We start from the raw sequence: 24,385 nt of genomic DNA on the forward strand, positions 1-24,385 counted from the left end.
CCCCCCCCCCCATGTTGAACCCAAAACTACGACCTTTGAATTAACAGCTACATTGGTTTTGCAAAACCTAGCACATGATGCATGATAAAAGATCCTGACTTGATCATAATTCATTGTGCAGTTTATTTATACAGGAAATAAATAAATAAATACGGCTCTGTACACAAGCTGACTGTGGTTGGCTAGTGGGTATGATTGGGGGAGTGTCAAAGATAATATATAGCATGTACAGCTAGCTAGCTAGCTGGATAAACCAGCTCCGGGAAAAGATACGTGTATGCTAAGTTAGCTTAAGGAAAGCTAAGCTAACTTAGCTAACTTACCAGAGTTGAACGTGAGTTCCTCTGCTCAGGGGAACTGAACCTGCTCACCCTCCCGTCTGTTACCAAACTATCTAACAATTATTCGTGGTTCAAACAGTGTCATTTCCAAAGAACACTCACTCTTAGTCGTTCCTTGGCGTTGACCAATTCCCTTTTTTTCACAGTTTCATGAAAGTCCTCGGCGACGAAGTACAAGCCGTCCTTTCCTCGTCTGAACTTCTCGATGTTGCTGTACGCAGGCAGGGCGGACTCGCCCGTTAACCGCTTCAATATGTCGCTCATTAGTTCCTCCTCCGGCACCTTCATTTCAACAAGTAGCAGATGTTAGACTCGATAATGTGTTGCTTCTGTAAATGATTTTCAATCCCAAGTCATGTCTATATCAGAGGCAGGAGACGAGAGGTGTGCGGAGAGCGCAGGACACACACCTGTGCTCCGTGCTTAATTAGGCCCTGAGGACAACCATCCGAATGGGAGTGTAATTAAACCCTGTCACAGGTCTACTCTTAACTACGGGGGCTACTTCCTACTTTTTTATGTCAAAGCATATTTTTGTGTTATTTGCGGCAATAGTAAAAAACTTCTCATCTGCTTTGTGCAACTGTCGTGAAACCCGCAGGTCAAACTTGCTCAGTGGGAACGGTAGACCAGCGGTTCCCAGAGCCCGGTCCAGGGGCCCACAGGGGTCCTTGAAAAAGTTCCAATGGTTCCCAACAATAGGGAAATAATTTATATTAACTATAATTCCAGCTACAAGTAACACAATGACATGATGTATCACTATTTTGGTGATGGCTTTCATAAACGTTTTGTCACATTTGAGCATCTACAAATGTACTTCAATGTAACGCTTTATTTACTTTCTGGAGTAACTAGTTACTTAATAATTTGTAACTGAGTAACCGCTTTAAGTAGTAACTGTAACTAATTACTTTTTAAAAGTAGGCTAACTTGCCCAACACTGGTTGCAAGTAACAAAAAAGTCTGACTTTATATTCCGATTAGGCGGGCAGAGCATCCGGACTGAGACCAGCCCCCTCCTTCGCAAAATCATATTTTCTTTTGCTGTCCAGACTTTCTAAACTCAATATGAATATACCGAAACAAAAGATTTGGGCTGGCAGTCTGAATAAATGTTAATAGTAAAAATCAGATTTGATTCAGTTGTGTGTATCAGCAGTGAAAATGTTACTCAACAGTTCAATGTGAATGTAAAACTGTGTTATACTAAACAAAAGGAACCCAGCTACTGTACTCAAGTCCTCAAATTAAAAAACGGAGGTTGGTCTGTGCATACCTACATGACTATTGGGAGCTTTCTGATCTACCAGAACTATAGGTATGTCATGCTGCTTAATAATAATAATAATAATACATTTTAGTTATGGTCTCCTTTATACTCAAGAACAGCTTATATGAACAAATAGTGGGGAAAAGAAGCCCATCAAAGATCACACAGAATTACAGATTCAATGCTGACCTTGGGCTGCGAAGCGTTGGTGGCAAGCTCCCCCCAGAGGTGCCAAGGCCATGTGTGTGAAATATAATCTCATATATCAAGTCTCATGTGAGGCCTGTAAGGCACTGAGACTGGCATTAAGTATACTGCAAAAACACATATAGAGACATTTGTATATGTAGTATAGCCAATATCTATTTACTGTGTTGTGGACGTGCTGTGCGATCTGTATAATAATTCTAATTACACTAATCTCAAACTCTTCTTCTCTATAATTAAACCACTACAAGCAATGTAAAAAGAAGACTGAAGACACAGGTCTTCAGCTTCTGAGACATGTCCAGTAGCTCAGGCTTTCATGTGTAGTACTAGGCTGTGTATCATCCCTTCATTCGGTCATGGCTCATTCTTCAGCGTCAGGTAGCACCAAGTTATTAAAACATATAGTATCAATGTGTGAAATACTTTATTAGAAACACACAAAATATAATGTTGCAAGCAAGTATTCAAATGTTTTAAGAGTAAAACTAGCACATTATATTGTAATACTATATCATAGCTACAAGTACTGCATTAAAAAAAAGTAAATACAAAAGTACACACTTTAAATAGTACAATATTACAATCCTTAAATACTATATTCATAGAAAAGTCACAATCAGAAAAGTAACTCGAAGCTGCAGCTGACTGTAGATATAATATAAGTTTAATCAACATTGAAATGACAACCCACACTTAACACTAAAGGCTTTGGCATAGCTGTTATTTTAAGGTAGACCTTCCTTGTCCAGCAGCAGCCTGTGGGCCTATACGTCCGTTATTACCTTAACTGTGTCCGGTTATTACTGTCTTAAAATACATCATGATTTGGTAGGAAGAGCTTGCCGCGCCTTCTCGCAGCCAATCAGCGCCGTCGACTCGGAATGACGTCGAGGAACTATTACAAACTTCAGGAAGCTGGAAGTTTCTTATTAACGTTACGACTGCGTTTTTAACTAGCGTTACACTTTAAATTCCCGAGTTTTGGCGACAAGAAACCAAGCGGCGGGTGAAAATACCTTTTCTTTGGGTTTAGTATTTTAAAAAGTTGTCTTTGTAGATCAACTGTGTGCAAGTGTAAAGCTGAAGGACGAGGAAATAAAGTCGCCACACATCACTATCTAAAGATGTCAGCCTCCAATCTGCTGGCTAATTACTGTACCGAGCTTCATGATGACCAGGCGCAGAACGTGAGTACACCTGTAGGAATCTCTCGGCTGACTTTGTTTCGTGGCCGTTCTGGTCTATCAGGACGGGGCATTAGAATGGCTCTCCCTACTGTATGACGGTAACACGGGTCCAGCTGGTAGCCCGGCTCCTAGCATGTAACCTTATCAACGCAGTATGACTTCCTGCTCGCTCCGTCTGAATACCCACATTGACATTAACATTAACATTAACATTAACATTAACATTAGCATCAGCTGTGAGCTCAGACAACACGTGCCATAAGGAACTGTGAAGTGACACAACATGTACTGTACACAGCTACAGGACTGGAACGTTGCAGTTCCACAAGCCGTAGTCTCGTTAAGACTCCCCGTAACGCCCTCATTTCTGTCAGCCACCACAAGTCATTGTCTCGCCTCCAACCAGCTCAGACTGCAGCACCTAGGGTTCTTCATGGTTTACATTTAGAAGTCCAATCCTGCTAAGCCAGGTATAAGGACACATACGAGGAATTTTTCTTTGGAGCATGGTTGCTCACAATGTGCTTACACATACAAAACAACCCAAACAATATGATACAATTGATCACCTTTAAAGATTGTCAGGCGTCAAGCTATGGAGTGGGGATGTTGACCACATTTGAGCCAGTTTGCTGCGTTAGATCCTCGCGTAGGGCCCTTCTTAAATCTAAGAGTCCATCCATCCATCCATCCATCCATCCATCTATCTTCCTCCGCTTATCCAGTGTCAGGTTGAGGGGGCAGCAAGCTCCTGTAGGGGACCCCAAACCTCCCTTTCCCGAGCCACATTAGCCAGCTCTGACTGGAGGATCCTGAGGCGTTCCTAGGCCAGGATGGAGATACAATCTCTGCCCCCGGTCCTGGGTCTTCGCCGAGACCTCCTTCTGGCTGGATGTGATTCAAACACCTCCCTAGAGAGGCGTCTAGGGGTGAGACTTACCAGGTGCCCGAACCATCTCAGCTGGCTCCTTGCGACGCAGTGGAGCAGCGGCTCTACTCCGAGTTGCCCACTTGTGACTGAGCTTCTCCTCCTATCACTGAGGGAGAGGCCAGCCCCTCGTGAGGAAACCCATTTCAGCTGCTTGTGTCCGTGATGTAGTTCTTTTGGTCATGACCCAGCCTTCAGGACTATGAAGTTGGGCATGAAGGCTGGAACTCTTAGGGTGACTGGGCTTTTGTCATCAGGGCACTTGCTTTCATGTGATGTCTTTTTTTATTTTTAAATGCCCTTTATTTATTTTACCTATTGATTTTACTCTTTTTTTATTTGCCTGTTTTTATTTGGTATGTTTGTTATTTCTTTTGCTTCTTTTGTCTTTCTATTGTTTGGCCCCACTGTCCAGCTCTCTGTTGTGATGTTGACCCCTGGGTATCCTGCCTTTGCCTTGATTTATCTGTCAAAGTACTTTCTAAACTATGTTCTTAAAGGTGCCATATTAATAAAGTATTTCATAATTTTTATCATTAGGCTGCGGTTTTTCATACAAGACATGTTTACAGTTCACAGTAGGACAAGCACATGAATCATCAAAGTGCTGATGTCTGAACTAAAAGGAGACGTTTGGTATCGTGCATGCTGGCTCGCTGCCACGGCTTACTGGGACACTTTAATCAAATGAAACCATTTTTATGTTAACACCAGTGCCTCTCCTTTGTTTTTATCACAAATTCTACATTGATAAATAGACCTTTGTAAACAGCTTAACTCCTACCATTGCACCCCCACTATCCCCACTATCTTTAGTTTCAGATTGTGCTACAGTACGGACAGCTTGTGCCCCTGAGCCAGAGCCTTCTGTTCTTTAGTCTACAAGGCATTTCTGTAATGTTTTGCCTAGACACATGGTCCAAACACAGGGCCAAGGTGACATAGAAAGAAAACGGAGACGTTTAAATTCATTGTTTGGCGTACACAATTTATTTAAAAAATCCTGAATTTCTGTAAATGTCTGTATCTTTTAAGTACACCATTTTGTAAGGCACCTTGTGTAACTACTTTGAAGCGGTTTGCAGATAAGACTCAAATATTAAAAGTGTGAATGCAGTGGAATCCAGTACAGATAGTACTGCAAAAAAGAGTGAAGCAGAAAACTGTGCGGCTGTTCAGCGTTTTTAGCAAGTTGACCACAGAGCAGCTAGACTGGGTAAGCCCCGCCCACTCCGCTGGCAATTGGATTTCTCCCTGCCGCTCGGTCGGGAAACCTGCACCTTTAATTCTCTTTCTTCAGTTCACAATTTCGCAGGAACCAATCTCAAACTGGCTTATCTACCTGCCGTGCTATTGGCTGGTTTAACACAACAACAATAGAGAAGCAACCAAGCAGCTTCTTGTTTACATTCAACATAACGGCCACCGGAGCGCAGCAACCCGTTGATACCGCTGTCGCTTCTATGTCACCCGGATTGTTGGTCGGATTGGCTGAAGGAGAAAATACACAGCCGACCACCCCAGACCAACGCTACATCTCAAATTTATTGAGCTTGGCTTATTATTGAGCTCTGGTGGCAGCCGGACACTAAATACAGCGGCCAGCAGTTTAATTGAACTATCCACACTTATTGTTCATCCAGCAACGTTAAGCAGAAATGCTTCTCAGCCAACATAAGAGGTTGTTTTGCATCTATTTAAGGTGCAACATGGGTTTTAACATGCTGCTTTTGCAACTGGACTGGCATAGGCTACAGACCGTAGTACTATATTATTTTATCTACTCACTGTTGTAATGCTATACATGACTTCTTAGCTTGCATTATTTAACGGTTTCTCCTCTCTACAATGGCTTAGGTGGACAAATACCTGCACCATTTTCAGCTGTCAGATAAGACGTTGATGGATTTGTCAATAAGATTTCGACGAGAGATGGACAAAGGCCTGTGCAGAGACACCAACCCCACAGCTGCTGTCAAGATGTTGCCCACGTTTGTGCGCTCCACACCTGACGGAACAGGTAATACCCCTTTTCATATAGCAAATGCATATATAAAGGGGGTCGACTGAACACATGGTCAACCCACATTCATTCTCTGGTAGTTTAAACTCACCACTGAATAACAACAACATTATATTATTAGCCAAATAAAGTGAATAAAGGGTTGATCTTGGGCGTGATGCAGATGACAGTCTCAAGGAAAAAATTCACTCCTCACAGACCTCAAAAAGTTACATTTTCATGCCATGGGACGTTTTTAAGCATAAATGTCTCAGTGCATGTTTGTAGCTCGCCATGTTTGTAGTTCGCCCTCTACGGAGGCTCACGCGTGTATAACCAAAGTTGACTTTGTGACATCTTATATCCGCTTTTGTGAGGATATTTGTGAAAAGTCAAATTATTCCCACAGAGGATCAGAGTAGCAGTGAAAAGCTACTCCGAAAAGCTGAAAAACTGGTAAAGCAGGTTTCATTCTACATACCTGAGTCAGTGTGGAGAGGCCTAGAGGACATCATCCGCTTCAGGAAACCCGACCGGCTGCTGACAAAGTGAATGTGTTTTATTGTAGGTTGGTTTGATAAGCCAACATCCACACCACTCACCTGCTCCAACTCAGACATCACCCCACTGGCCCCCAACCTGCCTCAGGATCGGTGAAGAGGATGTGTCAGCTCTTAAGCTTGAGTTATAGTACTCCGTTGAGTCTACACCGTAGATACGCCTAAGCGTATGAACGTAAATCGATGTGGAGAACATCTGGTCGAGCCGACCATAAACTAAAGGAGCTGACTTGCTCTTTTAGTGCGTGTCTGTGTGTGTGTGTGTGTGTGTGTGTGTGTGAGATATGTATGTGATTTGTATGTGATATTTTTACTTTATTTTTTGTATAAAGAACAAGGTGAATTCCTGGCACTCGATCTGGGCGGAACCAACTTCCGAGTGCTCCTGGTCAAAGTTATGGCTAATGGCAAGCAAGCGGTGGAGATGGAAGATCAGATATATGCCATTCCTGAACACCTCATGAGAGGCTGCGGATCTGAGGTGAGAGGCACTACACGCGGCTAATTAAAGCCTGGTGGCTGTGGCTCAGTGGTAGAGCAGTTGCCTGCCAATCGGAAGGTTGGTAGTTCAATCCCTGCCCTGCAGTCCCATGTCGAAGTGTCCTTGGGCAAGACGCCGAACCCCAAGTTGCCCCCGATGCTGCGCATCAGAGTGTGAATGTGTGTGAGTGTGTATCTGATGAGCAGCTGGCACCTTGTACGACTGTGAATGGTGAATGTTTCCTGTATGATGTAAAAGCGCTATATAGATCCAGCACATTCAAACATCATCCAGACCCATTTTAAATGTTATGTGCACAGCCTGTCACCTGTTTTGTCAGTGCACCAGAGCTCATCTGCGGCTCTAGTCATAGGTCAAATAAAATTATTGTTAAAATAAAATTGCAATTTTCTAGCTGCTCTTTGTAGCCGGATTTTTGAAGATACACAGCAAAAAGTTGCATTGATGTGGCAATAAACGCTAACATTATCTGTTATTGCTTCGGTTTTATTATAAACCACTTGGCGGTAAAATCAGATGTCATGTTTAGTTACTTTAGAAACCCTCCATCTATGAATTACTACTGATTATGGGTAATAAGACTCTTGGTTAATAACAAAACATACGTTTTCTTTCTCCTGTAGTTATTTGACCACATAGCTGATTGTCTGGCTAACTTTCTGGAGAAGTTGGGTATAAAGGATAAAAAGCTTCCTCTGGGTTTCACCTTCTCTTTTCCCTGTCAGCAGACCAAGTTGGATGAGGTGAGTGATTTTATCTACGTTTTCATTTATTTATTTATTTTAAGATTCTTTTTTGGGCTTTTCCGCCTTTATTTGATAGAACAGCAGGTGTAGAACATTAAATTATATCAATATAAAATGTGTGAGTACTCCTTATTAGTATTTTTATAAAATGTAATGCAAAATTGTGAAAGGATCACCAGTAGCATACCTACAGCTAAATACCGGTAATTGGTATGTTATAAGCTTCTAGCCATGTGCTTAGATCGTTAAGATAGGGCCTTATGATCGAAGGGTTGAGCTGAAGAAAGTATTTTTATGAAGACAGAGTTGGATCTGATACTGAGATTTCCTCATGCCTAGTTTCAAAGTCACGCTGTACCATTGACATTTGAAACAATACATTTTAAAAGGCAAATCGCACATATAGCACGGTCTCCTCTTCCAATGAACCTCCATACAAACGGAAAGGCTTGCCCTGTAACCTGCATATTGTTGTGGTCTCCTCTTTTCCAGATGGTTACTCGTTCAGTTTTCAGTCGTTCAGAAAATGGCTTAGCGTGCCCATGCTGGTCCCCAGGTCATAGGTTGCTCATAGGAACCCTGCCTTATAGTTTGAATTATTTTCAATATGATACTGTATTACGAATAAACCAAACAAATAGTTATTATTAGTAGTAGTAGTAATACATAGCATCAAGTATTTGATGCTTTTTATTATGTTTTTTGGATTTGCATAGCAATTAGCCATTTTGCATCAATTTGCTGTTTTAAATGTGGTGACTTTTTATCAGAGTTGGGTCAACTTTTGACTTTGTCCATTAATGGCAGGTCACTCAATTAGTTTGGTACTTGGTGGGGTCTGTGTGACTACTCTGGACAGTTTATGATTGATTAAACTGATACCTGATGACAAGGCTAAAATGAAATGGCAGATAATCTTGGTTCTGCTCTGTGTCTTTATTTTACGATTTGCAGGCTGTTTTGGTGTCTTGGACTAAAGCCTTCAAGTCGAATGGGGTAGAGGGAAAGGATGTGGTCAACCTTCTGAGAAAATCAATCAAAAAACGAGGGGTAGGTGTACAACTTCTAGTTTCATGATATGTTACATAAACCATTGCCATTCATTTCCAAAACATGCAAACTTACAAAGACCTAGAAATCCTTTTTTGTTAAGTCTGTGAAGTAAATGCAAAGAAATGTAAAAACATAAGCTAAAACACTATATTATTATAGCCACCTATGCAAACTGAAATATGAAACACACACACACAAACAATACCAGTCAAAAGTTTGGGGTAACTTACAAATTTCTATTCCACTTCATTATAGACAGAATACCAGCAGATCTAAGTGGGGGGGGGGGGGGGGGGGGGGGGGGGGAATCTTTAATGCAATATCTATATTGGCCTTTATCAGCAACCATTTATCCAATGTCCCTAAGGCTCATTCTGTTCTCTTGTCTGATATCATTTAAAAAAAGCCTGGAGAAGCCTTTTACAGTTATGTAATCGCATAATGTAATCTGACCTGCTGCCCGGGTTAAAAAACTATGCAACTCATCTCAGCTGGGATTCTGTCTATAATGGAGCGCAATGGAAATTTGTGAGTGTGTGTGTGTGTGTGTGTATAGATATATATACATACACACACACACACACACACACACATATATATATATATATATATATATATATATATATATATAAAATATTGTAAATGAACTCAATCTTTAATCCCCAGTCCACATCGATACAACTTGTCTCTGCTGGTTTTTAATGTATACAATTAAATGAAATTGCAGGACTTTGACGTCGACATCCTGGCTGTGATCAATGACACAGTAGGAACCATGATGACCTGTGGCTATGATGATCATCACTGTGAAATTGGCCTCATTGTGGGTGAGTCCAGTCCACCGGTGAATGTATAGCAAATTATAAATATCGGGGAATCTTAATACATACCACATAGTATGTTATTCACCTTTTGATATTAATATGGTGTGCATAGAAATGAGCTGAATTATCCCTCAAGGAACGGGGACCAATGCCTGCTATATGGAGCAAATGAGGAACCTTGAGCTGCTGGACGGTGACGAGGGGCGGATGTGTGTCAATATAGAGTGGGGCGCTTTTGGAGACGATGGGACCCTCGAGGACCTGCGCACCGACATTGACCGGGAAATAGACGCAGGCTCTCTGAACCCTGGCAAGCAGCTGTGAGTGTCTTCTAGCTTATCTGACTTGGTACTATTTAAATCCTAATTAAATCATCTCTTAGCAGTGGCTTACTTAACTCAACTGCAGGAAGGCTTCTACTAGAGATGTCTTAATTTCTAATTTCCATTGTTTATATCATTATATTCATGATATCTTACTAGAACCCTTCCTAAATTCGACCTGCTTAACAATTTTTTGATCACAAGATTAACGTTCTTTTTGGCTTAGCAAACTTTGTAGTTTTTTTCACATGCTTTGGCAACAACTAGTAACGTTAGAAAAACTTCAACACCACACCGGATCAAGCTAGACCTTTAGAATAAATAAAAAGGTGCAATTAATTACATGTTAACTTGTGCGATTTGTGCTTAATGCGATTAATTGCAATTAAATATTTTAATATTTGCAGGACATACAGGGTTGATGTAAAATCCAGTGCTGTGTAGAATAATGGAACAGAGTAGAAATGTGTAATTCCTTTAATTGACATTGGCCGGCGTGACTTGCACTGACCATTACAAAATTAAAAGAGTGACTCTTTCACACAAGGAAATTGACAAATCATCTAGAAAAAACAATGGCTAACAATGGATCTAAATGTTATATTTATGACCTTAAATAACATAACTGATGATAACGTAACTTAACATCAGTGAAAAAGTTTGAACAGACAGACAGACATGTCAGGTGGTGTCCTTACTGAAACATCACTTATGTCAGAGGTCAGCATCTGATAGGCTGTCAGTTAGCTGCATTTGTGTGTGTATGTGCACGTGTAGACACAGGTATAAATATAACAATATTTTGTTTTGGCGTATAGGTTTGAGAAGATGATCAGTGGCCTGTACATGGGGGAACTGGTGCGTCTAATCCTGGTGAGAATGACCAAAGAGCAGCTGCTGTTCCAGGGCAAGACTACAGCAGAGCTCCTCACAACAGGAAGCTTCAACACCAGCTACATCTATGCCATTGAGAATGACAAGTTAGTTTGTGTGTTTGTTTGTTTGTTTGTGTGTGTGTGTGTGTGTGTGTGTTTGAGTGAGAAAGAGAGTGTTTGAAAAAGTCAGATGCAGTGATGGTACAGCTGCACAGTAACATAGTAAGAAGCAGACAAATAGTGTCCACCTAAAACCAAGGAACAGTGGAACATCTTCAAGGTTGCAAAAAACGTCCAATGGTTTGATTAGGTCAGACCTGACATCACCTGGATAATTGAGACGACTCTACCGCTACAGCTACAGCTGGTATTCATTGACTAAAACAAAGAACATGTTCATCTATCCGTTCTGTTTTATACACAAGGACAAATAAGGGCTGAAAAAAGGAGTTTGTATTAGGATGGAAGTCTTACTTGTAGACTAGTAAGTATAGTAGTAGATAAAGGAAGGTCATGCTGTCTATTCAAAATGACAATAAGCAACCAAACCAGCTAAATACAAACATTTAAGGGCAGGGTGTGCTGATATTATCTTTTGGTTTGTAGACTAGGCTAACTTTATACACACCAGCTATGACTTCCTTCCTACCATTCATTCTTGTTTGTATTGATGGAAAAGCAATGATGGGAGAGCGATGGGCTTCTACCCAGCCAATTGGATTGTTCTAATAGTACAGAACCAAAATGGCTTTTCATAGTTTTATTGTTTGTCTGTCACCTTTGAATGTGCGAGGTGTATGTCACCATGATAAAATTGTTTATTTACATGGAGTCTGGTGGGTTTAGCAATGGGAATTTTGCTGATGTTATGTTTAAAAATCTGAATCCTACCCTTTAATCTAAAGGTCAATCTCTGTAGGAATCCATTCCAAAATATTATAATAATAATCTAAGCCTGTCAGTGGCAAAACAAGCCCTTTGTAAATTGAAGGTGCTGATTGCACCGATTTTGGTTAATACTGGACCAACGTCAAAGATTGTTGTTCCCATGATGAGTCACTCAGCCACAAAAACATAGGAAGTTAGGGACTAGGTTGAAAAAAACCTGAAGTGAACCTTTAACTTCTGCTGCATTTGTTCTGAATGATGGAGGATTTTTCCACTAGAACTGCCATAGCCCTTGCATTGGTTTTAGTGTTTTTCAGAAAAACACCCCCTTTGTTTGTGAGGAGAAGCACGGATTAACGTAGGTAATCACACTCTCTGTCTGTCTGACTACAACAGTAGTGTCCCCACATGCTGTGCTAGTGTTAAGCTTTTTGGGCGTTATCTATAGAAATAATAATGGTTCAAAAGGAAATTGCATAGATTTAAAGTGACTGTATTAGGGATGTAACGATTACCGGTGCAACGGTAAACCACGGTAAAAATGTTAGTGAAAAGAATGACTCTTTTCATTTAAAATATAAGTATCACTTGGATTACCGAATCCTTCCCAACTTCACCCGAGTCTCCTGAAGCTGCCGCGCAGGCGCACTGCGTAGCCTCCAACGTGTGTTTCTTGAAGTTGGAATCATGGCGGAAGGAGGAGATAACCGCGCTCAGGACGTTTATCAGCCCTCTAAGAAGACTAAGTGTGAAGCATGGGCATTTTTTGGTTATTATAGGGAATACTGATGGACAGCTGATTGAAGATAGTAATCCTGTCTGCAGAACGAGCAGAAAAAAAGTATTTTAAAATCACCACGATAACACCGAAAACCGTGATCATTTTGTTAATTATAACTGCGAGGTCACAGTTTCATACCGGTACATCCCTAGGTAATATGTAACTTTTAAATGTTTCTGAAACTGTAATTTTTACTCTGATGATCTTAAATGACCCGTAACAGCAAACGCTATTTTTGTATAGTTTGTGTTAATTCCTCTGCCCTGGTCGGAATTTCCCCGCAAAGACACAAAATGATTTAGGGCAGGTAGGCGGCGCTACAGAGCACACAATCTGACGGGATACAGATTTCAGCGCATCACCGGAAAAGCCTGTGTTAGTAAGTATCCAGCCAGGTAAAAGGTAACAGGAGATTCCTTATATAGGCCTAATTGTACTTTTATTTTATTTTAGAAGTTATCTGCTATAGTTATGGCTGATACTGGGGCAGGACCATCACAGAAAAAAGGAAATTAAAGGAAGAAAAACTAAAAGCTAAAGTGACCGACACCGGGCTATAACGCGATACAGGCTTTCAACAGATGGTGACGATTACAGGATTGTAAATGATTCAAAACCAACCCCGAATGGGCTCTCAGGTACATTTCATTCATAAAATAACTTTGGATTGTGCGATGTGGTTGCACGTCAGTAAGCGACATTGAATTGCGTCCCCCTTTCATTTGTGTTGGCCTTCTATTTTCTTTTCCCTTGTCCCCCTGTACTTGTGTAAAGCACACTTGGGTTTCATGAAATTAACTAAATTAATCTAAGTTATTAGTAAGTTGGTTGCTACAACAATCTTTTAATGCTTTGGCTTGTGACACAGCAAAGTTTAAATAACAAAAAGCGATATAGGCTTGTGGTGATGAGCTATTTGCTATAGGTGCCAAAAAAAATCTATGTTTAGTAATGCCAATTTGTTTTGTTTTGTCATGGTCAAAAAATCATGGCAGAGAATCGGGATATCAATTCTAAGCTAAAAAAACATGATTCATATTTTTCCCTGAATCGCGCAGGCCTAGTTGGTGGTATTTTGTGCATGGCATCATGGTGGATGCAGGCTCTCCACAGATCTTCTTGCTGTTTGGACTATGCTAATCACATGCCTCTATATGGGACACTGATCGGTTTCATAAGTTCAAACAAACTGTTCAAATAGTATCTATGGTGAAAATCTGCATTTACTTTATTTAGCCACAATGCTTTGATATCCGCTTTTCATCCACCCATTCACACACACCGATGGCAGCGAGCCAGTGTAGCCATGCAAGGTGATGGCCTGACCATGAGGGGCAATTTGAGGTTTAGAGTCTTGCTCAAGGACACTTTGCCAACCTTGTGATTAGCGGACGATCCACCTCCTCCTATCCATCCATTTATTTTCTGCCTACCCTGTTCCAAACCACACTGAGCAGTCAAATTTATAGTGAAGGTGATTTTTATTCTGCTTTACCTACAGAGATGAGGAAGGCCTGTCGAGTGCAGAGAAGGTGCTCCGGGGCCTGGGTCTGGACCCGTTGGTTGAGGACTGTGTATCCACTCAGAGGGTGTGTCAGATTGTATCTACACGGGCTGCACACTTGTGTGCTGCCACTCTAGTGGCAGTGCTGCGGCAGATCCGGGATAACAAAGCAGCTGAGAAGCTGCGTACGACTATTGGCGTGGACGGCTCCGTTTACAAGAATCATCCAGAGTAAGTGTTCCTGAACACATCACGTCTGCCTCGTGGATCTCACGCAAATACAACTGAGCTACAAACAACCAGAACAGGAAAACACTTTTTTGTAAAGTGCACACACTGTAGGTAGTTTGTTAATTTTTAATAAAAAAAATATAAAAAACTCAACTTTCTACACTTGTAATGAGGTATGTCGTTAAGTTTTAAGTAGTCAATCATAAATAATACATGATAGAAATCAGCATTTCTATACCTTTAAACTTTAATGAGCTTGTCTGTACAAGAGAAATTGTAGAACTGAAGTGATTTCAAAAGAACACAGATTTCACAAAATGTATCTAATTTTCCTAGGTTTTCCAGGAGGCTCCACAAGATGGTAAGGCGACTTGTGCCAGACTGTGATGTGCGTTTTTTGCAGTCACAGTGTGGCAGTGGGAAAGGTGCTGCCATGGTAACAGCAGTAGCCTACCGCCTAGCCGCTCAACATGCTGAGCGTCAACGCATTCTCGACACCTTGCGTTTAGGCCGTGAACAGCTGCTGGAAGTAAAAAAGCGAATGAGTGAGGAGATGGTGCGCGGCCTGTCGAAGCAAACCCATGAGCAGGCGAGCGTCAAGATGCTTCCCACCTTTGTTAGAGCCACACCGGATGGAACAGGTAGCTTTTAGGAGAAAAAGAGACGTTCCACTTGACTTGTCATTGAGTTCAGTTGTCTTCTTTCTATAATGCTTTCATGCATATTTTTGGGGATTATTGTCTTTGTTGTCCTCATCAGAGCATGGCGACTTCTTGGCTTTGGACCTTGGGGGCTCCAGCTTTCGGGTACTGTTGGTGCGCGTGCGAAGTGGAAAGAGACACAATGTGGACATGCACCACAAGATCTACTCTATTCCCCAGGAGACTATGCAGGGCACAGGGGAAGAGGTAAAACATCACTGGGGTTAAAGTACTGTAGTATTTCATATAAATGGTAACTGCAACTAAAAGGATGGGATCAAGGGAGCTCCGCCATGTTGGTGAAGTTAAATCATCTCTTTCAATGTTTGAAACTGGCCCTCTGACAAAGGGTATCCTAAATTACTCAAACGGACCGAACTTTCTGCCGCAGGCATTTAAAACCAACGGAAAGACCTGCACTTTTGCCGGAGATGGGCCACATAGTACTGCATAAATTATATTCAAGATTGTCTTGTATCATTTTGATGCACCAACAGTGTTGTTGTCATTAGTTAGAATTCCTCATGGGGGCGACAACTATGCACTATAGCTTTAAGTATTTTACACTTGCTGTCTCTCATGTGCCAGCTTTTCAGCCACATTGTGTACTGCATCAACGACTTCCTGGAATACATGGGCATGAGTGGAGCATCCTTACCTCTGGGATTTACATTCTCCTTCCCCTGTCATCAAAGCAAACTGGATCAGGTAATGCTTGATTCAATATGCATTTTAAGTGTACGACTAGCATTAAAAATATAATATAGTGAATCTATCTGTATTTTTGCACATTTTCCTGAACTTCAGGTGTGAATATAATAAGTTGTAGGCAATTTGTTCCATGCTGATCTTTCAGCATATTGTAATTTAAGTGGCAACAGAGAGGCGAGAGGGAAAGCTGCAGGATGTAATGTATACCTTATTAGTCCCACAGGGGAAAATTACAATGTTTTCACTCTGTTGTTATTACACACATTACACACATGCCTGAATGACACACACACATGCTCATTACCTAACATGTACTAATGGAGAGATCTCAGAGGGAGGGGGCTGCACATGGAAAGGCGGCCCGAGTAGTTGGGGGTTCAGTACCAGTCCCAACCCAACTCTCTACGGGATGAGCTACTGCCGCCCTAATATCAGTGATTCAGAGGACTGCAGTTATTTTTCATGTGGTTTGGTTAAAAGCCGCTTCCCTGCAAAGTAATCTCTGTCTACACAGAGTGACAAAGCCTCTAACTCAAGCAAATGCTTACTAAGCTCTGGAGAACTGCAAGGCCAAACCCTGCTACCACTTTTTACCCCTGCCTTTAAAATAAGTCCCATTATATTGTGTAAGGTAAAAGTATGTGTATGTTTTAATGAAAACAACAAATCTTTATTGTTTCAAACTGAAGAAAGAACTGCAATCAACCAATCAACCGTCTTTTTGCAGGTTGATACGAAACAAAGACATCAGAAAAGCACCGTTTATCCCTCTGTGGCAACATTTTAATGCAACAAACCACAATTTTTGATTTAGATTTTAAATTGTACAATTTATCTCTATTCATATGTACAGTTAATAATAGTCACATAGACAGATCACTACTGTCATTTGTCCAGGGCATTCTTCTAAAGTGGACAAAGGGTTTCAAAGCCAGCGGCTGTGAGGGACAAGATGTTATCAGGTTGCTTAAAGATGCTGTCCGCCGCAAACAGGTCAGTAAACGCATCACAAGTACATGCCTGCTGTGAATGTTCACAAGTGAATATGATTTAAAAAAAAGTATAACCATGTGGCTTATACAGGAAGCTACAGGGTCTTACAAACAGCTTTTCATTGCTCGTGAAGTAGAGACCGAGTTGAAATGGTCACACTGATCTTGTCCGTTTCCTATAGAATTTTATTTTAATTCTCTTTTTCTAGATTAAGGTTTCAAGTTATTTATTTACAGCTTTATTCCCCCTCTTTCTTTGTTTTCTCCTTTTTTTCCCTTAGATCTAAGGTTGCAAACAGCAAAGTATAACTTTTTTACTTTCTTTAAATTGTCCCATACAAGACACCATTTTATTAAATGTGACATCGGAAGGGTTTAATAAAGAAACGTCTATTGGTTTTAAGAGTCAATAGAGGTGAAATGTATTCAGCCATTAATTTGAGTGGAGCGTCAGTGAGGTTTTAGACATATTGCAGTATATATATTTGTTCTAATTCTGAAAACTCACTCAGGGTTTCATCCTAAGCCCAGGAGCCACTTTGGACCTGTGCATACTGCAGCATCATGTTATATATTCCATTGTTATGGGGTTAGGGTTAGGTGCTATGATTATCAGAGTTAAAAAAACAGAAAAAGATCATGTAAATATGCATTTTGTATTCTTGCCTTAGGATAATAATAAAATCATGACATTCTCAAAAGCTAAAGTGACCTCAGAGTAAAATGAATTTACAAAGTCAACCCCTGTTCTCTGGTTATGTGAGTGCAAGAGGCTGAACTACATGAAAAATCTAATTTAATATGTAACTACTTGAAGCCACAGATCTGCTATTTTTAGGACTCTGGATTTAAAGCAAAGGTGGTTATTCGTGCAAACAATTAGGCTACTAGTGTATGTTTCTAGTATAATATATTTTCATCACTTTATCCCTGATTCCAGGAATTTGATTTGAGCTTCGTGGCGGTGGTTAATGACACAGTGGGCACCATGATGACCTGCAGCTATGAGGACCCCAAATGTGAAGTGGGACTCATTGTAGGTGAGTCTGTCAACCCCTCACCTTGTCTCTGGAAGTTGGAAGTCTCATTGTGCCATTTTAAACATCAAAATTAATTCAATGTGGGCAAACGAGTGATTATTTTTTGTCTTAGTATCTGGTTTTCAACTTGACTTGACATGACAGTACTTCTTGTAACACCTTTCCACCTGTCGTTAACTCAGGCACGGGGACCAATGCCTGTTACATGGAGGAAATGGAGAACATTGAACTGGTGGAGGGTGATGACGGCTGTATGTGTGTCAACATGGAGTGGGGAGCATTTGGTGACAATGGCGAACTTGATGACTTCTGCACCCAGTTTGATCGCATTGTGGATGATTGCTCTAACTATCCTGGGAAACAGAGGTATTGGATTAGAAGATCTATGTAAATTGCACTTTATGGAAGCTGTCTATTTATCGCTCTAACATTTGTTATCTGAAAAGTAAAAAAGGGTATGCACATTATAATTTATGTGATTAAGACAGTAATGGTAGCAATACAAAGTCTGTGCCAAGTGAGATCTTTACCTTTGTGTAAGATATGTATCTTCATTCAGTCCTTCTGAGATTCCTGGAGCAGGGACACTGGTTAGGCTCTCTCAGGGCCGAGTAACATTGTAGGTGCAAGAGGCTGCGCTACAAAACACATTCTTGTCAATGGCTTGCACGCCAGAACTGACCTCCTGCTTAGCCGTTAGCAGACCTTGCGTGTGCAATGGTTTAACAGCAGTGGCTGTGGTAGCAGTGACGTGCATTCACGACGGGCCGCGGTCAAAGTTAAACCATGTGACACGCATTCACATGTGTGAAAAGAAACAGATAAAAGCAAACACACAATCTACAAACGGAACATTGACAAGAGGTTGATTTTGGACGTCAGCGATCTCCCAGAGCTGTAGCCTACGACACGCTGTGTGCTCGTACAGTTAGAGGTCGTACAGAGACCACGGATACAAACTTTGCTGGGGAGCATATTTCCATCGTAATAGGCACGCCAGATGTGTAGCTTATTGTAGCATTTTAATTTAAATCATTCAGGTTTGTTTTTGCTATGTGAAATCAACATTGACATGTCTCCACTAAAATACAATTACTATGTTACATTTCTTTCTCAGTTTGGTGCATTTGTCAAGTCATAATTTGCATTTGCACAACAGTGAGTGCATTTCTTACAAAAACTGGTATAAACCACACCGGAAACCCCTACTGGAATCGCTGTGTATCCCGTGTGTATCCTACTCACTGTTGCATGTACTAAATGTCTGATGTTGACACCGGACACAGACCTGACATGCATTCAAATATTGGCTCATGTATGACGTGCATTTACAAACTCTTTCCTGTTTTGCGCTGAGCCCGGTTGCAAGCACAACAAATACATTTTTGGGAAAAGGACGCAACCTAACAGCGAGCGCAGCGCATGCTGCGTACAGTGTGAAACAGCCCTGAGAGACACAGGATGGTAATTTCACAGAACTGCATAAGTTTTTAGGATAGGGACAAGAAAGAATATTTTAGCAAAAACATTCCTGTTAAAATGACTAAAGCATTTCAACAGGATTTTGGGCAGTATTTGCATTAATGTTAGAATTATTGCTAGTTGAATTTTAGTCACTTTAGTAAAAGAAATTATTTTCAAAGAATTGAGTATAAGAAAAGAAAGACTGTAGCAGCGTCTTAACCCAGAGGACACAGAGAAACTCCCCCAGCTTATGTCACCTGCCGCTGTCCCTACGGCAACACAGACACCACCAGGCACTGCCAAAACCTCTCAGGCAGTCTTGGGCGGATTTGGTTCCACTGTTGTAGCAGTTGAGGTTCACCCATGGTACAGATAGTTGCCTGGACTGCATCAGTTTTATTTCAGCAGTATACAATACGCTGCAACTTATGTTCATATTGATTCAATGCACAGCATATTTTAGGTCTGTTACCCCCCTCTGATTGGCCTTCTAGGTGACAGTTGATTCAAACTTTGAACAGTTGATTCTAAGACATCGCCAAGGCATGTTACTGTATTAGCCAGAAAATAAGGGAACCAATCACATTTCTCGGGAGAAGCCAGTCTGACTGAACTGAAAGACTACACACAGAAAGATAGAGAGACAAATTTGAAGACTTACTGTCCTCTCATTAGACAAAATGTGATAATTAAATAATTTGCACGGTGATTGTATTTACCATTTAGTTTACTAATTTATTACCATGTTTCAGCATTTGTTTCATACGTTTTAGGTGGTACCCTGCAGTTCTACGCTATTACAGCTCAGATCAAATAGAACCAAATAGAATGTTATCTAGCTCACAGCTCTTAGGTTTTGTGTTAACTGTTTGCTGAACTGAACGGCACACAGAGCAAACAACTGGACTATTACTGCGTTGGGCGGCAGATTTGTTCAAGCTGTTAATGAGCTATCTGGCTGTGAATCGTGTGTGGAGGGTTGTGTGTCTTTGCTGCTAAAGACATTATGCAGCACTGTACAGGTGGGCAGGGGTCCACTCTGTTACCTAAAGAAATAGCACTACACACGAGGCAGACAGTGTGCTTCCGGTGCCTTGATTGACAGAACTACAGTAAGTAAGTACACATAATTATTAGTTGGAGCAGTTGGTTTTCCTCTTGAAAGAAGCTTGTCTAGACTGTCTGTTCTGAAAATGTCTCTATGACAAATCAGCCCCTGTCACGTGAGACATTTGGACTTGGCGCAGTAGAAAAAACACAGGTGTTAATAACAGTTAATAACATCAGTGACTGCTCAGTTCCATTAAGTGTACTGGTAAGGTATTCCAGTGAGCCAGCACGCACAATACCAGGGCTTCTCCTAAGTGGAATGCAGCTATTATTAAAGAAAAATATAATTGTTTGTAGTATGATAGATCTAGCAAATATGAATATTGCAAATGTAACCAATGTGTTTCTGTGGAAAGTTTTTAGTTTGTGTGTCTCTGTCTCTGAGGTATGAGAAGATGATCAGCGGCATGTACCTGGGGGAGATAGTGAGGAATGTGCTTTTGGATTTTACTGCAAAGGGCTTACTGTTCCGAGGAAAACTGTCAGAGCGACTCAAGACCCGGGGCATCTTCGAGACAAAGTTCCTGTCACAGATTGAAAGGTGAGTATTACAGACTTTAACTCATCTGTGTTTCCCGTGGTAACTGTGGTAACTGTGGTAACTTACCACAGTTAAAATAAAAAGAATTGAAAATAACCTGTGATGCAGTTAAATCTCAAAGCACAAACAAAACTGGGCATTAAAGATGTGTTAAAGCTATTAATGAGATCACATTAGTCAAATCTACAGACTAATTGGTTGTTACAAAGTTGGCATCCACTAGCCATAAATCGCAGGTTCAAGCACTATGAAGCAGCGTTATTTAAAAAATGTCAGTCTTTATTCTAAAACTACTAATAAAACAACGCAGAGCACAAGGAAACAAGTTGGTTGGTGCTCAGCCATACAACACCCCATGTGACGGCTTCCGTGTTAGAGTGCCCGTTCAAAACGGGACGTCATCTTCTGCTTCCTGTTTAGCAGTGGTGAATCTTCTGCATATTAATATGTCATAGTGTCTGGTTTTGTTTACCTAAACAGCGGATTTACAACTAGCTGCAGCCTTTCTTAATCAGAAAAAACATCACCGAGCTTATTTTTCTCCTTTCTAGCAGTTCTACCCCACGCACCCACACACACACACACACACACACACACACACACACACACACACACACACACACACACACACACACACACACACACACACACACACACAGTAATACCACCTAGCTATTATCTGAAGGGACTTAAGTGCGTTCAACCATGTCGGTAAAAAATACCAAAAATGGTGCAAATGGACACAGCAGCCTAGTGCAGGAGTAGATATAAATAGTAAAATAAACCATTATTGATCCCCATCAAAATAAATAAGGGAACATTTGGTATTTGCAGCTGTACAACAGAAGCAACAAAAATAAAGTATATTCGGTAACATAAATAAATAATTGGAGGTGCATAAACTGAAACGGAATGAGTAAGAAACTACAGAGTGTAGTATTTGGAGAGCAGTGACATAGTAAAGGTAGTGACAGTGGGGGGATTAATAGCAGCAGAGTCAACGGGTCTGTGTAAACTGTGAATACCAGACTAAAATGGGATGTGGTAAGGTAATGGTGATACACTGAAGTGGCCAGGTTGGGAATAGGGGTGGGAAAAATAATCGATTCTTAGATGCATCGCGATTTTTATTTCAAAGTTACTGTCCTTAGACATGTACACATCAGAAAACAGAGTGACTGAAAGAGATAATGGACAACAGCTTAGAGTTTAGGCAAAAGTGCAGAAAAAAACACAAAAATGGCCAAAAGGAAGAAAATATTTTTTGTACGTATACATATATAAAATAATTTGTCCAAACCCATAAAGGCTGTTGATCTACATCTTAAGGCTGAAGCATTGAAGGACTACACAGTAAAAACCTCAGTAGACACAAAACATTTCATTAAAACTTGTGTGTGACAAATACTGTTAATATCAAAATCTAAGAAACTATTTGATTTATATAAATTGTTGCATCGAGATGCATCGATAATCGGTTTAGTATCAAATCGTTGGCTTCTGAATCAGAATCGAGTCGTGAGGTACCCAGAGATTCCCACCCCTAGTTGGAACACATCGGTTTATGCTTATGTCTCCTTGTTGCTTGAAATGTGAAGCATGAAACATGTATTATCACGCTTGTAATATATGACATAAGTCTGATGCTATAGGCCTAAATCCGTGTTCTCACATGGTCACACATCTTTAAGCAGCTTTACATTACCAACTTGGTAGTGCTAAATATTGCATAAAACCTTTTTAATATTGATGAATATTGAGGAAGTGCAGTTAAATAGTGTTTTTTTGTCTATAATAACCGTACAATGGCATTCAACCTACACTAATAGGACCCCTTTAAAGTTTGAATAAATGAAAATCAGTGTAACAAAGAAAGCCCTTAACGTACATAGTACGAGCTTTCTTCTGTGTCTAACCCGATTCTCTCTGACCCCAAAGTGACCGTCTGGCCATGCGACAGATCCGCTCAATTCTGCAGCACCTGGGCCTCACCAGCTCCACATGTGACGACTCCGTACTGGTGAAGGAAGTGTGCAGCGTGGTGTCCCGCCGTGCAGCTCAGCTCTGTGGTGCTGGTTTAGCTGCTGTGGTCGACAAGATACGACAGAACCGCAACCTGAATCAGCTTTCCATCACTGTGGGAGTGGACGGCACCCTTTATAAGACCCACCCTCAGTAAGGAGCAATCATGTCCAAACACAAAGTAGTAAACTAGTCTGAATATGTTGACTAGAGCCTTGGGTTTCCAGAATACGGAAGTAAGTTAGAAGTCCTAACTTAGTGTTATTAATTGATGTGGTGCGGCAAAGCATCCTTTGTTTATGATGTTGTGATAAAGGTCCTAAATTTCATTCACTGTGGTCTTAAAAAGGTCTTAAAAATTCTTTTTTGACTTGGTGAAACCTGCAGAAACCCTGTACTAAGTGTGCACCATCAATTAGAGAGGGTGATTTCAACATGTAACTCCTGTTCAGCACTAATCCTTTTTATTTTCTCTCTTACTAAAGTTTCTCCAGCATCATGCAAGAGACGTTGCAGGATTTGGCACCGCAGTGCCAGGTGACTTTCCACAAGTCGGAGGATGGAAGTGGGAAAGGAGCAGCACTGATCACAGCTGTGGCCTGTAGGATGAAGAGCGACGGGCAGCACTGAATCATCAAGCCTTTGGTGGACAGGTAGAAGCCAAAGGTACTACGATCGATCTTGGGTTGTGTTTGGAATATTTGTGGTGTGAGTTGAGATTGCATAGGATGGTGGAAGATTGAGTCAGAACTTTAGTTCATAGCTTAGTATGTGTGTTAGAGAAGAGTTACGTCTTCTGTGAAATACAACTGTTACTGTTAGCTGCAGAGCTCTCTGTCTATACACTCCCTCGTTTTATTTGCACCTTCAAACCTGCTGACAACATGTGTCTCATAGAAACTTATATATCAGTTTAGTAATAATGATCATCTTTATTTAAAGAGCTTTTTATTATCCATGTTACAAAGTGCTTCACAAAGGCAGCAAATTAAAACAGAATTGCCATGAAATCATCAGGTTTTAAAAAACAACAACTCTTTGGTGTATAAAAACTAGTGTTGTCAACTTTGACAACACTATGTTCAATTCCGGTATTTAATCGCGATTAATCACATTAATTAATGTTAATCACACATTTTTATCTATTCCAAATGTCCATTGATTTTTCTCATTTTAATGCTCTTATCAACATGAAAAGTGTTGTTGTGTTTCCGGTCTAGCTAGGTGTTTTTATTGCACCAGCATATAAAATGGGTTTGTCTTAACGCCGCTAATAAGGCGTTTAACTGAGTAAAACAAAACTAGTTTGACAGTTCAAGGAAATGAAAGCATACAGTACATAGAGAACACGAGTTTGCTCCAGGGCCTCAGGGCAGTGTGATGGGTAATTTATGAAAGTATTTGTTTGTGCTTATATTCATTTTATGGCGGCTGAAACACTTTATGAATTAGAATTAAATTGTTCAGTCATTTCAACCAATGCGTATCATTGTGATCCTGTAATGTCCACCCACTACATCGGCCCATCGCTTAAGGCTGATCCGTACGTCATCTAAAATATAGAATTATCTCTGAA

At 40.8% G+C, this 24,385-nt stretch overlaps 2 protein-coding genes across 4 annotated transcripts in view; one reads left to right on the forward strand and one right to left on the reverse strand.

Moving 5' to 3' along the window:
- Positions 1–774, reverse strand: part of figla (folliculogenesis specific bHLH transcription factor) — a 7,498-nt gene extending 6,724 nt beyond the window's left edge. For 2 of the 3 annotated variants that reach the window (XM_034872816.1, XM_034872817.1), the window contains exon 1: positions 444–716. In XM_034872816.1, the coding sequence (XP_034728707.1) occupies positions 444–629 (186 nt within the window). In that variant the 5' untranslated portion in view covers positions 630–716. Of the gene's footprint in view, positions 1–443; positions 717–751 lie in introns of those variants that run through there. The other variant, XM_034872818.1, reaches the window with a different exon arrangement.
- A 2,174-nt stretch (positions 775–2,948) lies between these two features.
- Positions 2,949–23,975, forward strand: hk2 (hexokinase 2). The gene is made up of 18 exons (XM_034872214.1): positions 2,949–3,011; positions 5,797–5,959; positions 6,834–6,982; positions 7,627–7,746; positions 8,704–8,799; positions 9,530–9,629; positions 9,763–9,946; positions 10,768–10,929; positions 13,995–14,228; positions 14,565–14,869; positions 14,988–15,136; positions 15,518–15,637; positions 16,538–16,633; positions 17,573–17,672; positions 17,855–18,038; positions 20,632–20,787; positions 22,726–22,962; positions 23,295–23,975. The coding sequence occupies exons 1-18, from the start codon at positions 2,949–2,951 to the stop codon at positions 23,437–23,439; spliced, it is 2,763 nt and encodes a 920-aa protein (XP_034728105.1). The 3' UTR covers positions 23,440–23,975.
- Positions 23,976–24,385: the final 410 nt, after the last annotated feature.

This window comes from Etheostoma cragini, chromosome 5, assembly GCF_013103735.1.
Source record: "Etheostoma cragini isolate CJK2018 chromosome 5, CSU_Ecrag_1.0, whole genome shotgun sequence".
NCBI classification, from domain to species: Eukaryota; Metazoa; Chordata; class Actinopteri; order Perciformes; family Percidae; genus Etheostoma; species Etheostoma cragini.

What these genes read in the sequence shown, in the direction of transcription:
- hk2 (XM_034872214.1), top strand. Translation starts at nt 2,949, where the DNA reads ATGTCAGCCTCCAATCTGCTGGCTAATTACTGTACCGAGCTTCATGAT. An exon ending in CTCCACACCTGACGGAACAG is followed by an intron (nt 5,960 to 6,833) that starts GTAATACCCCTT and finishes TTTTGTATAAAG; the next exon opens with AACAAGGTGAATTCCTGGCA. An exon ending in TGAGAGGCTGCGGATCTGAG is followed by an intron (nt 6,983 to 7,626) that starts GTGAGAGGCACT and finishes TTTCTCCTGTAG; the next exon opens with TTATTTGACCACATAGCTGA.